Below are 15,132 nucleotides of genomic sequence, written 5' to 3'. Positions count from 1 at the left end.
CAGTTAGTTAACATACAGTGTAATATTAGCTTCAATCACTAGTGAACATTTCCATACAAGTTTATAGCAGCATTATCAACAATAGCCAAATTATGGAAAGAGCCCAAGTGTCCATGGATTGATGAATAGATAAGGAAGTTGTGGTATTATATATATGCATACATATACATATATATATATATATATATATATATATATATGTAGTGGAATATTACTCACCCATAAAAAGGATGAAAAGCAGGGTTTTAAAATCTTGACAATGTTGAGTTTATGAAGGTTTTCTTTTGAATCACCCTTTTATTGCCATTTCTAAAAATTTTTTTGTGTAACTCAAGTCACAAAGATTTTTTCTTATGCTTTACTCTAGAAGTTTTATAATGTTTTGTTTTACCCTTTGATCCATTATTAACGTGGAGTTAATTTTTATATATAATAATTTTTTACATATGAGATATAATTTATTTTTTTAATATGGTTGTCCAACTGTTTCAGCACCATTCGTTGGAATGACTGTCCTTCCATTCAGATGCCTTTGTACTGATAAAAGAAATTTCTAACTTTTATTTTTTGTTTTTTTAATGTTTTTTTATTTTTGAGAGAAAGAGAGAGACAGAGCATGAGTGAGGGAGGGACAAAGAGAGGGAGACACAGAATCCGAAGCAGGCTCCAGGCTCTGAGCTGTCAGCACAGAACCCGACATGGGGCTCGAACACATGAACCGTGAGATCATGACCTGAGATGAAGTTGGACGCTTAACCAACTGAATCACCCAGGCACCCCAGAAATTTTCAACTTTTAATGTTTGTGGGCCCTGATCCTCAGCTCCCTGGGAAGCTATACCTTTACCAAGGTCAGAGTGACTTCACCAAACTTCAGAGCATGGGCTCTGTTTCTGCCCCGAGCACACGTTGTGCATCTGCTTTTTAAACAAATAACCTTAAAGCACACATTTCAAACTAAAGAGTAAAAGTCTCTTTATATTCAATTCCCATGCCTCCAAAGCCTGCAAGCTTGCACATACTAAAAGCTTAAGATAAAGTTTGTAATTTTCTGAAATTTCCTTCATCATGATGGTTAGTAACTCTTGATGTAACAAAAAACATATGTAACCCCTCGTTAAACACTTCTCAGGAGCACTCTCTTCTTTGTGAAGATTGTGTATCCTGGTCAGCTGTTCTCACCTAGACTTGAATAAAACTCTTCCTTTTTTAAAAGAAATTCTAAAAGGTTTGTTTAGGGGTGCCTGGCTGGCTCAGTTGGTAGAGTGTGGGGCTCTTGATCTCAGGGTCATGAGTTCAAGCCCTATGTTGGACATGCAGCCTACTTTTAAAATGAAATAAAGCGCTATTAATGTTATGCCCAGAATTCGTGATCCCCAAAGACCACCAGGGAGCCGAGTCTGATGCAAAAGCAAAAGAGCCTTTATTCGAGCTAGCTCGAGCTCAATCCCCTACCTGCACCGATGCAGCGGTCAGATGCTGGGGGGAGAGAGAGCGAGTTTCAAAAGGACAAAGGTTTTATTGGGGCCTAGGGGCAGTTGGTGAGGTAATGGCTATGGCCTCAGCTGATTGGCTGGGGAAGGGTCCGAGTCCTGTTAGGCAGGTGAGGGGGGCGGTTACTCAAGGGGAGGAGGTGTGGTCAAGGTGAAGGACACAGAACAAGATGGAGTCCGCCGCCGTAGGCCCGCCCTTTCAATTAATAAAAAGGTTTGTTCATTTTTCATTGACAGTACCTTTGCTCAAAATAAATTAATCATGTATTCTGGGTCTACTTTTGGACCTGTGTTCTTTTCCATAACTTTCTACCCTTGCCTTACTCCTGATCTTAGGAGGAAAGCATTCATTCTCTTAAGTATTGTATTAGGGGTAGAGCTCTTCATTAGGTTGAGGATGCTCCTTTATTAGGTTGAGGAGCTCTTTATTAGGTTTATTTGCTTTCTGAAGGCTTTTTTTAAAGCTTATTTATTAATTTTGAGAGACTGAGAGAGCATGAGCAGGGGAGGGGCAGAGAGGGAGAGATAGAGAATCACAAGCAGGCTCTGCACTGGCAGAGTGGCATTACCACTCAGGGCTCGAGCTCATGAACCATGAGACCTGACCTGAGCCAAAATCCAGAGTCAGATGATTAACCAACTGAGCCACCCAGGTTCCCCTTTCTGAGAGTTTTCTTTTTAATCATGAATTGGTAATGGATATTTTCAAGTGTTTTTATGCATCTATTGAGATGATTATATGTTTTTATTTTCTCTTTAGTCTGATGTGAATGTAGCAGTATCTCAACTATTCCAAGACTGTAAAATTTCTGGCTCATCTAAAATTTTTTACATCTACAAAAGAGGCATAATTTTACAAGTTATGAATGGCTCATGTAATGTGCAACCTAAACATAAGCTTTTTTCAGCCTGTGAGTTAAAGATGAGATCACAATAAATATATTTGCTCAAATCACAGTAGCTGGAAATAACCTGCTGTCTAAATAGTCATTAAGTGGCTCCATGTAATTTCTTGGAACCTCCAAAGGGATGTGTCACATGGTCATAGAGACACCTATGTCACCACACAGCTCTCATTACCACACAGTGCACCTGGCTCCTCCTGTCCTGACCCTGCCCACATCCTCAAAGTCCACCCTGCCCAGAGGAGTTAAGGAGCCACCCCTCCCCACTCTTCTGCTAGGAAAAGCATCCTCTATTCTGACATTTTCCATAAAATTCTTAGCTTTCTACTTCCACATGATGGTGTTAATGGCAGGGCTTCCTCTATAATGTCTTAATACATGTGGAAGACATCTGGGACTCTTTCAGGATCTCTTTAGGAGTTGCGAGTATTGAGGTGCTGTGGTTTCAGGGTTGGGGTTTGCGTTGAAATTCTCATACCAAGAAAAGTCACAAACTGGCATCACGTTAGAGCCTGGATCCATATGGAATGTGTTCAGTGGTTGTGAGGAGATACTTTCCATGCCATAAATGCTAGACCCCATCTAAGTTGGTATGTGAATAAGCCAAGATCAAATATCCTCAAATTAGAAGATTAGGTGGTAGTTTTTCACACTGCCTCACCCCATTTTTCTGAGAGATTCTGAGCCATTTGTCCTGGGAAGAGGCTTCACACAGTTCTGTCCTTTTGTGGTCCTGTCCTTGAGATGAGGGAGAAGAGTTTTGTGTTTGCTTCATTTCTTATTCTTGATGAACCAAGGTTTACCTCTTCTGAGTGCAGTTAAGAGACAATGCAGCAGAAATAAGCAGGGTTCCTTCTGATAGCTCCATGCCCCAGGGTGCTGGGCTCTTGGGGATGGGCTGCTGTCAGCACTGACCCTCAGGGAGCTATCCTCTGGGCCAGGAAGGAGCCACCTGGTGGTGGCCTCATTGCTGTGCTTCTGCCATTAAGGACATTGCTTGCTCTGCAGGCCTGTGGAACAGCTGCTCTGGGAGACATGTGAGGGCTTGTGAAGAGGGAGCTCCTCTTCCTCATTGATGTGGACCTCAGATCAGTGAGCAGCAACTCCAGGACTAAAACAGCCTCTTCCCTAAGACAAGGAAAACCAGGGATGGGCCCAGCGGAAGCCACGAAGAAGTCCACTTGCATTTCCAGGGAAGAGGGGAAAATCTCCCTGCTCAGAGCCACTCAGAAACTTTGCAACTTACTCTACCATGAAGACAGATGTGACCCTCCAACCCTTATTGCCTAATGACTCAAGATTAAAAACATGTAGACCAAAAAGAGCCTTTGTACTTGCTTCTGTTGAACCCCTGGCCAAAGCTAAACTATCCATTTTTTGCAGATATCTGAACTCCTGGACTAGATTATGAAAGGAACAGCTTTGAATTCAAATGACAGCCCTGCCTTAGTTTAAAGCTAGGTTCTCTTTTCTGCTTATTATGGATCTTTGATAAGAAATACAATTGCTGAGAAGTCTGTTTTACAAGCATTGTGAGACCTTTCCTGTAACCCGCTGTGTAGTAGAATGGGCTGTAAAACTTCCTAAATGTAGTCTGATATGTAATGAAATAAGTGATTGTATACAAACTAACCGGCATTTCTCGCTTCTGTAAACCTGCTTGCTTAGCACATTCCTCACTTACCCCCTTCCCCCTTTCTTCCTCTCGCCACAAGTAAAAACCTCCCCTGTGCTATTTGTCTCTGTCTATAAAAACGCTATACCAACCCTATTCGTGGCCTCTTGCGTCACCGGCGACGAGTGCGCAGAGGACCAGGTTCGAACCTGCAATAAACGACCCTTGCCGCTTGGCTTTGACTTACGACTCTGGTGGTCTTTTGTGGGAGGTTTTAGAACTTTGGGCATTACAATTAGGCCTTCCCTTTACATGCCCCCAGCACCTGCAATTTCTCCTTAATGGACACTACAGCTGTAATTCACCATCTGTCTTCCTCCTCTCTGCTGGATTGCCCATCCTGTGAGGACAGGCTGTTCTCGCTCCTCTGTCTGCATGCCCCGTGTGGCACAGAGTGCCTGACCCACAGCTCATGCTCATTCAAGGTATATCAAACGTAGGAACTGGGGAATTCATGACTGAATGAGATAAAGTGGTGAGGGCTAGCACTAGGAGTATCAGGTCGGTGAGAAAAAACACAGTGGGTGATGTCCTTCTCCTGGCCACACCCCAAGGTCAGGCTGCATATTCAGGAGGCTCTAAGTGTGATGTTAGCATCGTTTCCATTAGGCCAATCTTTTGATATTTTTGGCCAAACCAGGACTCCACTGAGTAGTTACACTAGGACACCAGTTGTAGCTAGGACCCCCCCAGGTGCACCAGGAGGGAGAGTAGCCTTATTTTTGTGGCATTATCTAAGGGTCACCTGCCCAGCAAAGCTGATGAAAATGGAAATGACTTTCTATCCCCTCTCTGTGCAACCTCACTGGAGACCTCACGAAAATGATGCCTTTTTTTGCCCTCATATTTTGCTCTTTCCAATCCAGTATCTAGTTGCGTGTTCCCATGGAGTGAGGGAAGTGGCCTCTGAGCAGAATTGAGGATGAGGCTGAAAGCCTGGCCTCAGGGGGTCCAGAGCCTCTCCAGAAGACAAGAGAATGTCAGGAGGGTGCAATTCTGCCCCACCCTCACCCCCACCCCACCCTGAGTTAACACTCCAAAGGCCCCTTCACAGTTCTTCCTCTGTGGGGAGTTGAAACAACTCCTGGGATCCTGCTTCAGTGTGGGTAAGTTTTACAGTGAAGTGAGGAAAATGAAATCTTCTAAAGGCAAGAAACCAGTCCTATAGGTTTAAATAAGACACATCCCCTATACAAAAGACTGCATTGGAAATACCATTTAATTAATTGTGTGTACTGCTTTTTACCAGTTCACAAAAGGCCATGAACATTTTTCTCAGTAGAAAATATAAATCCGTGATATAATATCTTTTAATGGTAAGAATTATTTGCATCATATATAATTACAGTTTGTGTAGTCCTAATTACCTTTCCTTGACTAATAGATTCAAATATGTGAGAAGTTTTGAGTTTAGATGACTTCACTAAAAGAAAGTAAACATTTTCGGTTCTGAACAATTTATTTATTTGTGCATCAACACCTAACTTGGCTCTGCTCCTTTCATTTGTGAAATTCTCTGCTGCTCCCTGGGTACCATGAGGTCTTCTGAGGGCTCCCCAGAGAGGGCTGTAACACCAGTCCCCCACCCTTGCCCATATCTCAAAGCCAAGGGCTCAAGAGGTAGTAGTGGATTACTTGAGAAGGTCATGGTCACAGGGGCAGCCTGGAGAAACTGAGCAGATTAAATTACATTTTATTCATTGGAATTTGTGTTATGAATTTTTCATCTATCTATGTGTCTATTTTGGTAGACTTCTGAATACAAGAAGAAAATTCTTTCATAGCCATACCTGTTCCCAGGAGGGTACATGAGACAGAATCTGAACTAAGTAATGTGAGTAGAAGGAAGGAAGGAAGGAAGGAAGGAAGGAAGGAAGGGGTTCAGAAAGGAATGCAGGAAAGACTAGTGTTAAGTTCCCAGCAGTTCCCAGGGGGATGTATGTGGGCAGTCATCAAGCTTCCTGGTTGAACCTTGTTAATTGGACATTGTGCAAGAGCCCAGGAAAAAGGCTGAAAGCCTAGTCCAACATGCCAGGCTGTCCCCTCCCCTGGTTGTGAAAGCAGCAGAGGGCTCCAGCCTGCATGACAAACCCAGCCACAGGATAAAAGTGCTCCTACCTTGGGCTCCTCACCTGCAGCATCCTCAGGAACAGGTTTATCCTGCCTCCTCTGTATCTGGTGAGTGTCCCCTCAGCTGGGAGCTTTGGGAAGACAAGCCCAGATGTGATCAGAACCAGCAGGAGGGGACCCAGACAGCGGCACCAGTGGGGGAGGGGGTGGTGGTGAGGAAAGAGCCACTGAGGCACCTGTCAGGGGGCTGTGAACCCTCAAAGCCACAGGTCTTCAGGATTCCTTCCATTCTTATTCTGAGTATGTGATCAGGGGTGCACACAGACCCATCTGGTGTCTTAGTGTGCGTGTCCACTCCGTGTCCCCACGTCCGTCCCACACAGCTTGGCTTAGGAAGCAGCTTGGTCATGGGGACAAGTGTTTGCCAAAACCCAGAGGGAAGGGACTTTTGTCTGAAGCTTCTGTGTTCACATAAAAAAATGTTTCTTTTATTTGTTCCAGATCAACCTCCTGCCGCAATGTCCTGCCAGCAGAGCCAGCAGCAGTGCCAGCCTCCTTCCAAGTGCCCCCCATTGCCCAAGTGCCCCCCAAAGAGCCCAGCACAGTGCTTGCCCTCAGCCTTCTCCAGCTGTGCTCCAGGCTCCGGGGGCAGCTGTGACCCCAGCTCCCGGGGATGGGGGGCTGCTGCCTGAGCCACCGTGGGTGCCACGGATCCCATGGATGCCGGTGCCACAGCTCTGACTCCTGTGATGGTGACAGTGTGCTGCAGTCCGGGGGCTCTGGGTGTGGCCATGGCTCTGTGGGTGGCTGCTGACTTGGGATCCTGATGCTGAGACAAGAGCTCCTAGAGGAAATGGGAATCCAAAGAGCCAGAAAAAGCCATTCTTCCCATCCCACGAGTACAGAGCCTTTCCTGCACCCCCCATTCTCTCTTGTCGAGGCTGAGCTGGGGGTATCCTTGGGGAGGGTCCCAGCTCTCCTTGCTTGGTCCAGGATGGCACAGCCCCCTTCCTGCTGCACCTGTCAGTGATTGTCAGCACCTGTGCCTGAGGTCATGAAAAAATAAATGTTCTGTTCCTGTTACCCTGGGTGGTTCCTTTGTTATTCCACTCTGCCCCTCCCCAGGTGACCTGATGTACATCCTCTGTCTGCTCCTCAGGCCCAGTGCTGCCGTACAGAGGGTGGTGAATCATAGTTCTAGACTAGAGAAAATGGAAGACTGTGGGTCTTTTATTCTGTCGTGTGGTGCAGTGGGTGAGAGGAGGGTCCAACTGAGCCTGTAACCATTAGTAAAAGGTGAGGTGGATGGGTGTTCCCCTCACATTGGGCTCCCTGACTTCTGTGCTGTCTCTAGCTTCCCCATTAAAAAACAGAATGCATAGTAGGCAGTTACCAGAAAATAGGCAGATAGGCAGTTGCCAATGTGGGGGAATCTGTTCCTTCTAGGGACATTTGTCAGTATTGAGAGACAGTTTTGGTTGTTTCTAGATATCGAGGTGGCAGCATCTCAGACTACTGGCATTCAGTGGGGGAGGCCAAGGCTACAGCTACACATGCCACAGAAGCACCTCACAATGTCCCCAGCCCCATCACAGGGAACTATCTGGGTCAAAATGCCAAGGTTGAAAATCATCAGGGTAGGTTAAAGAGCTAGGGAGAGGAAGGAATGGCATCAGGACAGCCAACTCCATCTGCTCAGTAAACATCCCAGAGAAAGGTGACATGACAGAGGAGGGAGAGAGAATTAGAGAGAATTAGAAAGAATCTAAGAAGTTATGGTTTTGAGAGAGGTGGAGATGAAAGCTTAGGAGGTGTGATAATGTGAAAGTGTGGATTAGGAGACAGGAAAAAGGGTAAGGGGTTGTGAGAAGTGATTCTGGGACTTAGATGAGAAACTTACTGTTGCCTGTCATATGCATGGAACCCCTAACTGACTTACATGAGCTCATTTAGTTTTCTAAACAACCCATAAGGTAGGTGCTCTTAAGAGCCAGATTATAAATGGGGAAACTAAGAATCCAGTTTTGTACCAGGACGGAGGGCACACAGCCAGTAGGTGGTGTAGCTGATGGGCTGCAGAAGTCATGCTCTGGACCTCCTTGCCATTTGGTCTTTGCCAGAGACTTTTCATGGGATCTTTGAAACAATGACTTTTTTCACTTAGCATTTATGTTGGCTTGTTTGTGTTTGGTTTTTATTTTTGTTTTATTATTATTTTTTTTAGATCTGCAGAGCAAAAGCCCAGCCATGTGTTATAATTTCAGTAAAACTTAAAAAAAAATTTACTCTTCCATACTTGAAACTTTAATATGAAATTCAATTGCCCTTATGTTGAGATCACCTGCTTAGAGATTAGTCTCACTCTCTTAGACTGTTGAAATACTGGAGTAGAAAGCATTCCAACCAAGCTATCCAAATGGTTGGATAAAGCCAACCAATGGTTGGAAAAAGCCAAGGGAACATCACAGAACCTGAATGAAATCAAAATTGAAATCTTGGGAGAAATCAGTGCAGGGCAGGATATAGAGAGCAAAACAGTAATGCTGTGTAGCACTTTGGGAGTACATTGAATTTAAAAAAAGGTTTTTTTGTTCTTAGAAAATATCAAACTGGCTATTTATTTTCACTTTAATATCCAAGGACTCAAAGTTTCTAGTCTTCAGGATTTAATTTTAATAAAGCGTTCCCAAGGAGTTTGCTGTTGAGACATACTCTGACCAGGTGTGATCCACTCTCCAGCTCAGCATAATTTTCTAAGGTGGGAACCACAGCTTCTATGTCTGGATCTATCACCATGAACTACTTGCCCCTCAAAACCTTAGAAATTCCTGGATACTGCTTCCCTATGGGACCAAAACAATATGGTGTCATGATGAAAGTATGCCTCAAAAAATGTACAGGGTGTGGCACAAAAACAGACACTCAGATCAATGGAACAGAATAGAGAACCCAGAAATGGACCCACAAATGTATGGCCAACTAATCTTTGACAAAGCAAGAAAGAATATCCAATGGAATAAAGACAGTCTCTTCAGCAAATGGTGCTGGGAAAACTGGACAGTGACATGCAGAAGAATGAACCTGGACCACTTTCTTACACCATACACAAAAATAAACTCAAAATGGATGAAAAACCTAAATCTAAGACATGAAGCCATCAAAATCCTTGAGAAAGCAGGAAAAAACCTCTTCGACCTTGGCCGCAGCAACTTCTTACTCAACACATCTCCGGAGGCAAGGGAAACAAAAGCAAAAATGAACTATTGGGACCTCATCAAAATAAAAGTCTTCTGCACAGCAAAGGAAATAATCAGCAAAACTAAAAGGCAACTGATGGAATGGGAGAAGATATTTGTAAACGACATATCAGGTTAAGGGTTAGTGTCTAAAATTTACAAAGAACTTATCAAACTCAACACCGAAAAAACAAATAACCCGGTGAAGAAATGGGCAAAAGACATGAATAGACACTTCTCCAAAGAAGACATCCAGATGGCCAACCAACACATGAAAAAATGTTCATCATTCATCATCAGGGAAACACAGATCAAAACCACAATGGATACCACCTCACACCTGTCAGAATGGCTAACGTTAACAACTCAGGCAACAACAGATGTTGGCAAAGATGCAGAGAAAGAGGATCTTTTTTGCAATGCTGGTGGGAATGCAAACTGGTGCACCCACTCTGGAAAACAGTATGGAGGTTCCTCAAAAAGTTAAAAATAGAGCTACCCTAGGACCCAGCAATTGCACTACTATGTATTTATCCAAGGGATACAGGTATGTTGTTTCGAAGAGACACATGCACCCCAATGTTTATAGCAGACTATCAACAATAGTCAAAGTATGGAAAGAGCCCAAATGTCCATCAATGGATGAATGGATAAAGAAGATGTGGAGTAAACACACTCATATACAATGTGGAGTATATACTCATATACAATGGAGTATTACTCAGCAATCAAAAAGAATGAAATCTTTCCATTTGCAGCTACGTGGATGGAACTAGAGGGTATTATGCTAAGTGAAATTAGTCAGTCAGAGAAAGACAAATATCATATGACTTCACTCATATGAGAACTTTAAGATACAAAACAGATGAACATAAGGGAAGGAAGCAAAAACAATATAAAAACAGGAAGGGGAACAAAACATAAAAGACTCTTAAATACAGAGAACAAACAGAGGGTTGCTGGAGGGGTTGTGGGAGGGGGGATGGGTAAGGGACATTAAGGAATCTACTCCTGAATTCATTGTTGCACTATATACTAACTAACTTGGATGTAAATTAAAAATATAAAGGTAACAAATGCCAAAAAAGTGTTTAGGGTGAATAGGCTTGACTGAGAGATCAGAGTCATAGGATGGGAGGTTGGTGGACTCAGAATCACAAAATACACAGATCTGGGCAGAACTATCGCACTTGTACAGAAGTGGCTGGGAGCTTGGCCCACATTCCTAGTAGCACACCAACTACCAGAAAAATAGGACTCAGCCTTTGAAAAAATAAAGCCTGACATCCACTAAGTACTGTAGAATGATAGTTGGAGCCTCAGAAGTACCCGTTGGTTTCAAGCTCTCAATGCCAAAGTGTCCAAGAACTCCTGCAGTCAATAAGTCCACTCAGGAGGGGGAAGAAACAGGAGTTGGACAAACCCATAAGGTTTGGACCTGCAACACCAGGACAAAAAAACCCAGAAGTTATGCAGTTTACAATGCTGCCCCTAAGAGAGGACCCCAACAGCTGAGAGCTCAATGGGTAGAGAGATGCCCAGTTTTCATCAGAAGACTGCCCCCAACACCCAGTCCAGGACTCAATAGTCAATAATTCATTGATTCAGAAAATGTTTATTTCCTATGTGCAGAAACCACTGTAGGTCCTGAGACATAAAGGAGAACAAGAAAGACAGTCCCCTTGTTTGTTGGCAACACAGTAGAATAAGGCACAAGGAGCCCTCTGTCTAGCTGGCTTCTCATACTCTTGGACTGGGGAGGCAGGGATGTACGTTTGGTTAACACAATGAAGGACCTCAGCTTGGGAAAAATATCGAGTCTTAAACATACTGGCTTTGCTGGTGGAAAAAAGTTCATGTGGAGACTTATTGCTTCCATACCACAGGCAATTGTCAAGTAAGAACAAGGGATGAATTATTCACTATGATGGGGAGCCTACTAGTGCACACATAGGCCTCTGCCCTCATGCCTTTTTGGATTTCTCTCCTTCGCTCCTTCCAAAGTCCCAGTGAAAAACCATGCCTGCACCAGTGCTGTGCAGGTACTCTCATTTGCTCCCTGTTATGCTGTGTTTGAGTATCTCAAAGTGGGTGGCCACAACCACAGGTCTTCCAGTGGCAGGTAAACAAACACATTTACTATTAATAATGTTTTATCACAGCTATTATTTTTAATTATAGCTGTGATATAAAACATCTGTCTATTCTTATGCATAATTATATCCCAGAATCTCTAGTGTTATAATAAAATGAATGAGACAATTCTACACAACTGATTTGAATGCAATTTCTACAAATGTTAGTTATTCACATCAGTTGCATCATGGTAAGTGTAGATAATAACACTACCACAGGTACCAATTGTTATTCACCTTCTACCAATGATAACTCACCTTTCAGCTAAATTTTCCCTGACTACTCCAGCCTAGATGAATCACCTCCTCCTCTGAACTACTCCTAAAACCTGAAACCCAGAAACACACAGAGTGAGTGATTTACTGACACATCATTCATTACATGTAGGTTAGTTTCTTGTTTCTATCTCTATTTCAACTCTGAAAATCTATGGTCCATTTTGCCTTGATAACATTGTAGCCTTTTCCCTCCCTAAACAGCTCTACCTTAAGACAGCCATTGCTTAAAAAAACCCAAGGAAACAAAGCCATGGATATCTAACTCTATAATCAATGCTCTTAATGAACATAACATTCTAGTCCCTTCCATCAGCCACATCTGCCCTCAATCATCAGCTTTATCACCTCTCTCTTTGCAGGGACCCCTGTGACTCCTGGGTTTCACGAATTCCTCTCTGTGGCCCCACCCTAAACCAGGTAGGGATGGAGTTGAGGGAAACCCAGCAGAAGGTGACTTGTATTTCAAGAATAGAGAAACAGCCAATGATAGTTTTTGAATGCTTTGAATTTGGAACTTTACAAAAAAATTGTTGGGGTTACTTTTCAACTGTTGCCCCAAAGGACTCAAGATTTCACCCATTTGGCCAAAACAGGCCTCTGTCCTTGCTTCTGGAGAGTCATAAAATATGTAAAATAAGTGTTCATTTCTGCAAGAGATTTGAACATTGGTTTGTCCTCCATGTTAGGACATTAGCTCAGCCCTCCTGCTCTCTTTCCCAGGAATCCCAGTTCAGTCCCTGGGTGCCATGAATCTTCTTTGAGGCCCCAGTCAGCCCAGACAGGGTCTCAGCTCTATTCTTCCATTGTTGTACCTCCTCATCTCACTCTGGGAGCTCAGGAGACAGTAAGCAATTCTCTGTGCATGTACCAGAGTGCTGGGCTGTGTGCAGGGTGAAGGAAGGCTGACACCAAAGACAGTGACCTCACGACTGAAGATGTTATGCACAGTTGCATTACAGCATTTAGCATGTGATGTTTGACTCCATATTTTTGAATGTGTTTGTATTAATAGTTCTGTCGCTCTCTCCTGAAAGACTGTGAGCTACCCAAGAACAGACAAGTGTGATATTCATCCATGTATGCCTGGTTTCCTGCAAAGTCCTTGAGCAGAGCCTGGTGTTAAGAAATGTGAGCTGAATGAATGATGCAGGTGGCATGAAGGTAGACAGTGTGCAAATTTCCTGTTTCCCTTATCAGATGTCCTGCTAAGTCACAGGAAGGTGACGAATGCAAGGACAGTCCTAGGAGTGTGCCAGGCTGTCCCCTCTCTGGGTTGTGAAAGCAGCAGATGGCTCCAGCCTGCACGACAAACCCAGCCACAGGATAAAAGTGCTCCTACCTTGGGCTCCTCACCCGCAGCATCCTCAGGAACAGCTTTATCCTGCCTCCTCTGTATCTGGTGAGTGTCCCCTCAGCTGGGAGCTTGGGGAAGACAAGTCCAGATGTGATCAGAACCAGCAGGAGGGGACCCAGACAGCGGCACCAGTGGGGGAGGGGGTGGTGGTGAGGAAAGAGCTACTGAGGCACCTGTCAGGGGGCTGTGAACCCTCAAAGTCTCAGGTCTTCAGGATTCCTTCCATTCTTATTCTGAGTATGTGGTCAGGGGTGCACACAGACCCATCTGGTGTCTTAGTGTGCATGTCCACTCCGTGTCCCCATGTCCGTCCCACACAGCTTGGTTTAGGAAGCAGCTTGGTCATGGGGACAAGTGTTTGACAAAACCCAGAGGGAAGGGACTTTTGTCTGAAGCTTCTGTGTTCACATAAAAAAATGTTTCTTTTATTTGTTCCAGATCAACCTCCTGCCGCGATGTCCTTCCAGCAGAGCCAGCAGCAGTGCCAGCCTCCTTCCAAGTGCCCCCCATCGCCCAAGTGCCCCCCGAAGAGCCCAGCACAGTGCTTGCCCCCAGCCTCCTCCAGCTGTGCTCCAGGCTCCGGGGCCAGCTGTGACCCCAGCTCCGGGGGTGACTGCTGCCTGAGCCACCGCAGGTGCCACGGATCCCATGGAGGCCGGCGCCACAGCTCTGACTCCTGTGATGGTGGCAGTGCGCTGCAGTCCGGGGTCTCTGGGTGTGGCCATGGCTCTGTGGGTGGTTGCTGACTTGGGATCCTGATGCTGAGACAAGTGGTCCTAGAGGGAATGAGAATCAAAAGTGCCTGGGAAATCTCCTGGTGATGCAGACTTTCCAACATCCCCTAATCTCCCTTTCCTGGCTGAGCACATGATCTGTTCATGGAGATGGGGAAGTGGTGAGCTCTCCCCAGAGGGTTCTGTAGATGTCTTTTCCAGGAGCCCACATGGTGCTTCATAGCATTATCACCTCTGTCTGACAAGGTAGAAAAATAAAGCTTCTTGTTACATCAACTGTCTCTCACTTGTCCTTTGACTGCATTGTTCCAGGATACTTAGTGGGTCCCCTCCCTGAACTCCTGCGGGTCCAGCATGCCAGCACGAGGACTAATCCTGGCATGGGACTAAGACATTAAGGGCTCGTATGTTTCTCATACAGAGGGACCCTGAGAACTTCAGGGTGGAAGTGTGGACACGGTCTGCTAGCCAAGGCCTGACTGTGCTTATGTGATATGGTGGGAAGAGACCATCTGATGCTGGAATCCACATTTCTGTTGAGGGTAGTAGAGTGGATCAGAAATTGAGAAAAATGAAACCAAAGAGGAGGCAGAAAGGAAGATCTGAGGGAGGAAGATCAAGTTAACCTAAAAATGATGGGTTTGAGAAAGAGGGGTGAGCTGCAAAGTTAATAAATCCCAAATAAATCTGAGTTGAGCGTTCCCTGAGAGAGTGCCTGGTGCATTCAGTGTGTGAGGGGCTCTGAGCTCTGAGAAAACTGAGAAAAAAAACAGAACATGAGAAATGTCTCAGGGAGTTACAGATTGGACACCTATAAATTTCTTTCAAGAGATCTCAGGTAGGATGAAACTCATTTTCATTATTTTTTGGCCGTTGAATGCCACTTTTCAAAGTCAACGTATCAAGGAGACATGGCAATGCTACAGTTACATGGGGTCCCAAGTGGGGGAGATCCCGCCCCAACTTTGGAATAGGGGAACATTTATCTGTATGCCAAACTGACTTTGTCATTCTTGATGAGAACCAAATTTGTTGTTTCACTTGTATCACTAGATTTTTGAAATAGATGGTACAAAACAATGGGGGTCTGTTACACCCAAGCCAGGATGGCTCTTGAAATGATTTCAGAAAGATGAAAAGACATTATGTAACTATGGCTACAGGCAGAGTTGAAATATTTGAGAGAAATCAGAGTTAGAGCTTGGAAATTATAGACAAAGCACAAGATCTGTGTGATATTTTGGGAATTCAA

At 44.5% G+C, this 15,132-nt stretch overlaps 1 protein-coding gene across 2 annotated transcripts; it reads left to right on the top strand.

Moving 5' to 3' along the window:
- Positions 1–1,360: 1,360 nt before the first annotated feature.
- On the top strand, positions 1,361–14,156 carry LOC144617066 (late cornified envelope protein 3A-like). Of its 2 annotated transcripts, XM_078450601.2 has the most exons (4): positions 1,361–1,706; positions 12,152–12,209; positions 12,990–13,191; positions 13,585–14,156. In XM_078450601.2, exon 4 carries the CDS (start codon positions 13,602–13,604, stop codon positions 13,890–13,892), a length of 291 nt encoding a protein of 96 aa, XP_078306727.1. In that variant the 5' UTR covers positions 1,361–1,706; positions 12,152–12,209; positions 12,990–13,191; positions 13,585–13,601; the 3' UTR covers positions 13,893–14,156. The 2 variants fall into 2 exon arrangements, 1 of the variants encoding a protein (XP_078306727.1); XR_013557083.2 differs by lacking the exons at positions 12,152–12,209; positions 12,990–13,191; positions 13,585–14,156 and adding an exon at positions 3,406–3,705.
- Positions 14,157–15,132: the final 976 nt, after the last annotated feature.

This window comes from Panthera onca, chromosome C1, assembly GCF_046562875.1.
Source record: "Panthera onca isolate mPanOnc1 chromosome C1, mPanOnc1 haplotype 2, whole genome shotgun sequence".
Classification (NCBI taxonomy): domain Eukaryota; kingdom Metazoa; phylum Chordata; class Mammalia; order Carnivora; family Felidae; genus Panthera; species Panthera onca.
The sequence above is the reverse complement of the archived record's forward strand: the minus strand, read 5'-3'. Positions and strand labels throughout refer to the sequence as shown.

Coding starts and splice junctions, on each gene's coding strand:
- LOC144617066 (XM_078450601.2), top strand. CDS start 13,602: ATGTCCTTCCAGCAGAGCCAGCAGCAGTGCCAGCCTCCTTCCAAGTGC.